The 9,121-nt window shown below is 40.0% G+C and overlaps 1 protein-coding gene across 1 annotated transcript; it reads left to right on the top strand.

Annotated features, from left to right (window-relative positions):
• The first annotated feature begins 7,612 nt into the window (after positions 1 to 7,612).
• On the top strand, positions 7,613 to 8,724 carry CAH15 (Carbonic anhydrase 15). The gene has a single exon (XM_017071979.3). It carries the CDS (start codon positions 7,699 to 7,701, stop codon positions 8,722 to 8,724), a length of 1,026 nt encoding a protein of 341 aa, XP_016927468.3. The 5' UTR covers positions 7,613 to 7,698.
• Positions 8,725 to 9,121: the final 397 nt, after the last annotated feature.

The following is a 9,121-nucleotide window of genomic DNA, read 5'->3' as shown; positions in this document are numbered from 1 at the left end:
ACACAACAGCATTGATAGAAAAAGAAAAATAAATTTATGGAAATAAAATATATGTATTTTAGTGTAGCGTAGAGTAGTTGAATTTCACAATATTTGCCAAGGAATAATCGACTAAGGAGTCTCAATTAGAACGAATTTTGAATGCGCGGCATGAGCAGGTCGTAAATCACTTTGGCGAAATCCGAGGAGCAGATAGTGACTGTGACTAGGACAGCGGCGAAATCCTTGAGATGCCTGGACCGGCATACCAAGAAGGCTTCCAAAGAACGCAGCTCAAATGCAAAGGATTTCCTCCGGCATGCACGATGCTTCTTTGACTTTGTTTGGCAATCGTTTAAGCCCGGAAAGAGGGGTTTTTTTTGGGGGATAGGGATATGTGTGTGTGTGAGTGAAGGACCAACAAGTACGTGCAGTCAAACAGATTTCCAGTTAGCAGCTCACAACAATTCGCTTTTAAGCCAGCGCATAAATCAACCTCAAAAGATATCCCCGAAATTTGTGGAAAGTGGTGGAATTCGAGGGGGTAAAAGTTCCTTTTTTTCGGGCCGCGGCATTTTATTGAAAGGATAATCGATTGGAGCAGCCGCTGGCAGCGCATTAAAGGATTCGACTTTGGGCAACTTTAAAAACTTAACCCAAGGCGATGTCGACGAACTGAGCGATGTGAAATGCGGCTCTTTGCGGTCAATTTAATTGAATGATGAATTGCGTCGGACACTTGGGAGGTTGGGTTTTGTAGCCGCAGAAATTTCTTCAGTTGTCACGAGTACTTGTGTCGAAGGATGAGATGGAGTCCTTGGGGCGGGAGGTGTTTGAGGGTCCGGGTCCTTTCGAAAGGGCCACGACAAAGACGAATACGCATAATCAGTCAAAATTTATGACAAGCTCGAACCCGAAAGTCAGCTTAAGCATTTAATTGGCCCAGGTCCAGTTGGCTGTCCCCCAGGACATTCCTAATTAGCATGGGCATATCCTCCTACAGGATGGAGTCCATTTTTTGTCGCCAGCCCCATCTCCTCAATGGGGCTCTATGTGTGTTCCCGGGACCCAAAGAGATTTTTACTGTTCCTCGACGCTGACTGATGACTCCGCTGGAGGACTCGGGGGTAATTTGTCTAGGCCAAAAAGGCTTCGCCTCTGGCCTCCTTGACTGACAAAATGCGAGTGGAGTTCCAAGTTGGCTCCTACAAAACAACCTTCTGTCACTCGATTCGCGCTGCAAGGAGGCGCATAAAAGATAGATAAATAAGAAAAAACTCTGAGCAGCGTTAAACCCGAATTGTTGAGCTTAGTGCAGTTTCGTGTAACGCATTATTCTTGCTTAACATTAGTCGTTTTTGTGTTTTTCTTTGTTTTTTTTTTTGTTCTGCCAGTCTAAGCCAGCTTCAGAACTGATCAAAGTTGTGTGGAAAATGTGCAAAATACCTTAAACTAAATGCCTTAAAAATTATAATATTCACTACAAAAATATAAGGTCAAATTATATGTATTTAATAATAATTATTAAAAACAACGAAGCTATAATTACTCAACGTACTGATAGAGTAGAAGGGTTCAATTTTATACCTCAGTCAATCGTCAGCATGGCGACATAAAGATAGGAAATCTATCGAATGTTTGTTAGTAGCACCGCTACCGTTCGCTAGGTGCCGTGGCGCTGGCAAAGGTTTATGTGCCGCGCGAATCGAAATGCCCTGGGAATATTTTATTTTATATATATATTTATGAATATATGATATAATTGTCCGGTTCTGCTGGTTCCGACTTTTATACTAATTGCAAGGAAAATAATATTCCTGGGATGTCGGTTCTCGATGTCTTTCATAGCGTTACAAACTCCTTATTAAAGTTATAATACTTTCTTCGAGGGTATAAAAAGAGTGAGCTTTGGTCATTCATACACAAGAAAAGCCTTACATGTATATCATGGAATTGTACATTCTGTAATTTTACACGCGATGCAGCGCCATCTATCGGTGCGACGCCATCTATGAGCACTCCGGGGAACTGAGGCCTTACCCTACAGTCGAGGACGGTAGATGGCGTACAAAATAAAATGTATACTACACAGAAGACAAATTTTATTTTATTAAAATTTTATTGTTTTATCAAGATACAGAAAACAGTACAAATTAAGGGTTTCAGGCTTTCAGAATGGGACCCCAAAACTGCACTTGTTGATTTCATAACTTTAGTTATGTTGTCCGATCTTCACATGGGATGCCTTTATGAGTTTGCGGCTAAACTTTCTAATATTCTTCATTAAAATATTACTTTTGAACGATGGTCCAATTTTTAACCCATTTTCAGTTTCGATTTCAGAATAGGACCCCGAAACTTCATTTCTAGATTCCATAACTTTAGTTTTTGGATACTCATTTAGACGTGGGATACCTCTGTGAATTTGGGGTTGAATTCTTTAATAATCCACGTTCAAATTATTATTTTTAACGAGGGTCTAAATTTTGACCCATTTTCATGTTCGATTTTTCCGTAATTCCAATGGTTGTCAGAATGGGGACCCAAAACTGCACTTCTAGACTCCATAACTTGAGTATTTTGATTCGATTTCAACGTGGGATACCTCTATGAATTTGTAGTTGAATTCTCTAATAATCCACATTCAATTTATTATTTTTTTACGAGGGTCAAAATTTTAACCCATTTTCATGTTCGATTTTTCCGTAATTCCAATGGTTGTCAAATGGGGACCCAAAACTGCACTTCTAGATTCCATAACTTAAGAAATTTCCGATTTCGACGTGGGATACCTCTATGAATTTGTGGTTGAATTCTCTAATAATCCACATTCAAATTATTATTTTTTACGAGGGTCAAAATTTTAACCCATTTTCATGTTCGATTTTTCTATAATTCCAATGGTTGTCAAATGGGGACCCAAAACTGCACTTCTAGATTCCATAACTTAAGAAATTTCCGATTTCGACGTGGGATACCTCTATGAATTTGTGGTTGAATTCTCTAATAATCCACATTCAAATTATTATTTTTTACGAGGGTCAAAATTTTAACCCATTTTCATGTTCGATTTTTCCATAATTCCAATGGTTGTCAAATGGGAACCCAAAACTGCATAACTTAAGTAATTTGATTCCGATTTCGACGTGGGATACCTTCATGAACTTGTGGTTGAATTCTTTTATAATCCGCATTCAAAATATTATTTTTAACGAGGGTCAAAATTTTAACGCATTTTCATGTTCGATTTTTCCGTAACTCCTATGTTTGTCAAATGGGAACCCAAAACTGCACTCCTAGATTCCATAACTTGAGTAATTTGATTCCGATTTCGACGTGGGTTACCTCTATGAATTTGTGATTCAATTCTCTAATAGTCCACATTCAAATTATTATTTTTAACGAGGTTCGACATTTTAACCCATTTTCAAGTTAGATTTTTCCGTAATTCCAATGGCTGTGAGAATGGGGACCCAAAACTGCACTTCTAGATTCCATAACTTGAGTAATTTAATTCCGATTTCGACGTGGGATACCTCTATGAATTTGTGGTTCAATTCCCTAATAATCCACATTCAAATTATTAGTTTTAGCGAGGTCAAAATTTTAACCCACTTTCATGTTCGATTTTTCTATAATTCCAATGGCTGTCAGAATGGGCACCCAAAACTGCACTTCTAGATTCCGTGACTTGAGTAATTTAATTCCGGTTTCGACGTGGGATACCTCTGTGAATTTGTGGTTTAATTCTCTAATAATCCACATTCAAATTATTATTTTTTAAGATGGTCAAAATTTTAACCCATTTCCATGTTCGATTTTTCCGTAAGTCCAATGCTTGTCAAATGGGGACCCAAAACTGCACTTCTAGATTCCATAACTTAAGTATTTTGATTCCGATTTCGACGTGGGATACCTCTATGAATTTGTGGTTCAATTCTCTAATAATCCACATTCAAATTATTATTTTTAACGAGGGTCAAAATTTTATCCCATTTTCATGTTCGATTTTTCTATAATTCCAATGGCTGTCAAATGGGGACCCAAAACTGCACTTCTAGATTCCATAGCTTGAGTAATTTAATTCCGGTTTCGACGTGGGATACCTCTGTGAATTTGTGGTTTAATTCTCTAATAATCCACATTCAAATTATTATTTTTTAAGATGGTCAAAATTTTAACCCATTTTCATGTTCGATTTTTCCGTAATTCTAATGGTTGTCAAATGGGGACCCAAAACTGCACTTCTAGATTCCATAGCTTGAGTAATTTGATTCCGATTTCGACGTGGGATACCTCTATGAATTTGTGGATGAATCTCTAATAACCCACATTCAAATTTTATTTTTAACGAGGGTCAAAATTTTAACCCGTTTTCATGTTCGATTTTTCCGTAAGTCCAATGCTTGTCAAATGGGGACCCAAAACTGCACTTCTAGATTCCATAACTTAAGTATTTTGATTCCGATTTCGACGTGGGATACCTCTATAACTTTGTGGTTAAGTTTTCTAATATTCTACTTTCCAATTTTTCTTTTAACTATGGTGAAACTTTTAACTCGTTTAACGTTTTCATGGTCAATTTTTTATCAACACAGAAGTTATTATTTCGAGTTACTTAGTAATAGACTTAACTTTTTCTATTCTTAGAACTGTACAAGTCTTAATGAAATCAATTACAAATATGGCAACCCATGTCGTTCAATAGATCGATCAATAGCGAAATAAATTAGCTGACGTCCGATAGTGATCACACGAATTGGTTTCAAAATCAACCCCCGGCCGCATTCCATCCTGGTCCTTTGGTTCCTAAAGGCGATCTTCGGTTCTCGCAAATGCCAATGATACTATTATTTAATGGATCGCTCTGGCAGGAACCTCTTGTTCCGCTCGGGAAGGCAAGAAGGGCGGAAGGGAAGTGCACGCTTTTGAAAGAAGTGTCTTTCAGGCCGAAAACAAGGACATTACACAGCCGGGCAAGTAGCAAACATTGTCAGCCAGCAAGCAAAACACGTCAACGCCCCTAAGCTGCTAATGAGGGCAACTGTGGCCGGAGGCTGTGAAAACAACGCTGGGATAGTGAAAGGACGCATGCTGCGATAAGGATCACGATCACATTCGCAGGCAGCTGAGGTGCAGAGTTCCATCTCTCAGAGAGAGAGAGGGAGAGAGAAAAATACAGTGGCAACATGGCCGCAAAACGATCTTTAAGAATGTTTTTGCGGTTTTTCGAAAGAGAAGATACTTACTCTCACCGCTGTTCATTTAACAATCGCACGAAACAACAACCGATAATCCCGACCCTCGAAAACATATTCCAAAGCAGGCTGAGATACAAAAGCCTAAGCGGATTGGCCAAACAAAGTTGAGTGCCCTCAATACCTCATCCTGATCCCTTCGCCTGCGCCGTGTTTGATGTCCTGCGGCGCATATTAACATTATCAGCTGTACTGTGTGCAAAAGAGAGATGGCTGCCGAGGTGGAGAAAATCCCACTAGACAATGTTATCGGAGCCCAGTAATTGTCTCGTCCTTGTCCGGGCATCCGAATAATGTGTGAAAATTTACACCGAATTTACACCGAAGGACCCCGCTGCGCCCGACTGCCAAGGACATTCTTCTTCTGTCCTCGTCGTAATCGGCAAATGTGGTTAAGTGATTTAAGAGGATATTAACGAGCCGTGCTGCAGACAAATCAATCGAATTCAAAGTGAGACCAATTTCGTTTGCATTATCCTGCAGGGAAAGCCGGCGAGATTGTGTGATGCGTTTTACATTGGCTACATTTTCGCGTCGCTTTAACAGAGTTTCCCCAAGCGGAAGCGGAAATTCCCTTTGCATGTTTGTGAGTGCCAGAGTTGCAGGTGCAGTCGTTGGAATTTCTATTATGCTGCTATGTGAATTGGAAGGACACAACTTGGTCAATTGAAAGCATTTTTTTTACTTCTAAAATTTAAATTGTTTTTGGATTATTTCAGATATTTATGCTAACCCATTTTTGAAAATGTAATCTCTTCGTCATCTGATAGTTCTTCTTCTGATTATCGTTCCGCTTTTCTTACCAAACCCTCTTAGTAATAACATTTCTTTTACTAAGTTTGTGCACAAAAAACAATAGTAAAGATTAAATTATGAATCATATATGTGAGGGTTCTTAATTTATCCTATTTTTACCTATATTGTTACGCCTTTAAACTTTTATGAACATTTATTTAGCCTTCCGTAAATATAATATAATGATGTCTTACAAACAAAAATGTTGAGTAAGTAACAAGTCACAACCATCCCGAGAGCTTTTTTAAACATAGTTACATCTCAATAATGCAGTGGTTTATGGATGTCGATCAAACAAATTCAGACCACTTAAATAGAGTCCTTGTAGCGGATATAAAAACTGTCTAACCAAAACAAACATCGCGTAATGTAACAAGCAACCCCTGAGTGGAATCTGCAGCCTCAATTAACCCTAAGCGACCATAAAAATCGAGTCATTCGGTCAGAAGTGAAAACAACTGCCTCGGGGCCTGGTTACTCAAAAATGGTTATGATTGTTATTCCGTTATTTTCGTATTTTGTTATTTTGGCACCCTCTGGCAGGACTCGCCTAACGATGTTAGTGTTTCCGTTTATGCCACATGCTTACCCGTCAATTTGCGTGCAGCTCGCATGCCCCAGGACACGTTCATGTCCACGGATACTACGAGTACGAGTGCCACCAGGACATTCGACAGATGAGAGGACGAGGACGAGGAGGTGGTCCTTAGAGGTCGGGGCACGGACAATTTGTAACATTTGGCAGACGTCAACGCCCTGCACAAGTGCAGGAAAATGAAATCAAATCAAAGCCAAACGAATTGATCAGAAAAATGTCATAATTGAATCGCAGTGGGAACCCACCCCTCAAACCCAAAAACTGTAGGCGTGGCTGGCTTTTGATAACTTTATGCTAATCAGAGATGGCCGAGAAGTCTCAAATTTCAGAGGCCGTAAGTCAAACATGAAGCTACAAACACAGAAAATATTTATTTTGGAGTACAGGGGTCTATTTTGATTGGAATATGTCATATAAGTTAGAACTGAAATATATAAGGCTGTAGAAATGAGGAATTTTTGCTGAAGAAACAATAAATCTAAATATATATAAAATACAAAATTAAAGAAACTAAATATTATTAAATATTAAACGGATTTATAAGATACATTTTAGTTTCGTTGTGTCAAATCAATTATCCTTTTAGTCCTTTTTCCCTGTGTAGTTCCTGTCGCGGCACAAAAGGTGTTTATGGGAAGCTGAAAATAATTTCCGTTTGGCACCTAGTGCTCATTTCGCCTATTTTGTACATACAAAACTAATTAATTTCCCAAAATGCAACATAGAAGGGTTAAAGGGGGGCAGGACGATGCGCAGGGGAAGAGGAGCCGGGAGGATCCACGCAGGAGCGGCACAGGATATTTGTGCAAGCAATTTCCGCCGCCGAAGAGAGTTTTGTGCGTAATTAATTTATGCAAAATACAAATGCAAACAAATTGCAAATGTTTTCGCACAAAATTGCTGCGCGCCCAATTTGTTTTCCAAAATAATTAACTTTTCAGCGGGTTTAATTAGAAATTTTCTCAGTTTTCCCGCTCATCCAGGAAGGCCAGCAGTTGGCTGTCATCCACTGGAGTTAAAATACTTAGCCAAGTTTTCTTGAGTGGATTTTATTTTGTCATTCTAGTGATGAACGGATGTCTATCCTGTGGTTTATTAAAGTACCTTTGGTGCTGGCTGGAGGACCTTTCCTGCCGCCTGCAGGACAGCAATCTTCTCAAGCTGATCATGGCATTCAGCGTGGCTTTACTGGTGTTGGTAAATGTTCATACAGGATTCACCATGGCTAATAGCTGTCCAAGGGAATCGGAAGAAGAATCTGAAGATGTTGGTGAGGATCATCCGAGTGAATCCTCTAGTGATTTGAACTGTACCCTTCGCGGTTCGCCGGAAAACTATAACTACGGTTGGGACAGGGGTCCACATACCTGGAATGCACCGGGCAACAATCAGAGCCCCATTAATATAGAGCGGAACTGCGTGGATCTAAACTACTTTGATACACCTCTGATATGGTCACACTATAATGACCTTCCCTTGGGAATTCGCCTGGAGAACAACGGTCACACTCTCATCCTTCGAGCTGCTTTTCCCGGCCAAACGCCCTCTATCGATGGTGGAGATCTGCTGGGTCGCTTCGACTTTCGGGAGATCTCCTTCCGCTGGAGCTGGACCAACTCATCCGGTTCGGAGCACACTGTGGACCATCACCACAGTCCGCTGGAGATGCAGTGCCTCCACACAGATGCCGAGGGCAATGGCTGCTGCTCCAGCCAGGGCATCCTGATGATCTCCTACATGTTCGACTTCTCCGATGACAATCCCTTTCTCGACGTCCTAGTTCAGCATCTCCCTGCTGTCCAGCAGGCGGGTCAGGTGGTGGAAGTACCGCCCTTTCCGCTGAGTTACCTAATGCCAGCCTTCTACGACAAGTTCTACAGCTACAATGGATCGCTAACCGAACCCCCGTGTCATCGGGGGGCTGAGTGGTTGATGCACCCCGTGTCCTTGGCCATCAGCGAACGCCAACTAAACGAGTTCCGCCAGCTGAAGGATAAAAGTGGAGCAAGGATCACTCGCAATGCACGTCCTGTTCAGCCGCTCGAGGATCGAACGGTCCACCTTAATCGCTACCGAACCGGGTTTCAGGAATAATCAAGTACTTATAAATAAGATTTATTTAAATTATGTATTTTAATATTTTTGCAATACTTTATTATATTATTTTCTGAGTTCAATATGGTAAGTTAAGGAACGGACTTTGGAGAGGGTTGAATATATAGAGTAAGGAACTATTCGGTCATAATGGTATTAAGGTAGATCCTATAAGGCAAGTCCTCATCCGCTAGACCAATTTTTTTCTAAAATTTTTTAAAACAAAACTATATTACTATATACTATAGTTCCCTATCCCTAAATAAAAATACATCATTGACTTTCTTATTTTTCTAAGGAACGAGACTTGTTAATATTACAGGATATTCTATCAAAATCAAGGGTCTGTATCGTAACATTGTCTAACTATCTAGAGAGACTTGCATATCTCTACACT

This window comes from Drosophila suzukii, chromosome 2R (genome assembly GCF_043229965.1).
Source record: "Drosophila suzukii chromosome 2R, CBGP_Dsuzu_IsoJpt1.0, whole genome shotgun sequence".
NCBI lineage: Eukaryota > Metazoa > Arthropoda > Insecta > Diptera > Drosophilidae > Drosophila > Drosophila suzukii.
This window is presented reverse-complemented; position numbering and strand designations above follow the sequence as displayed.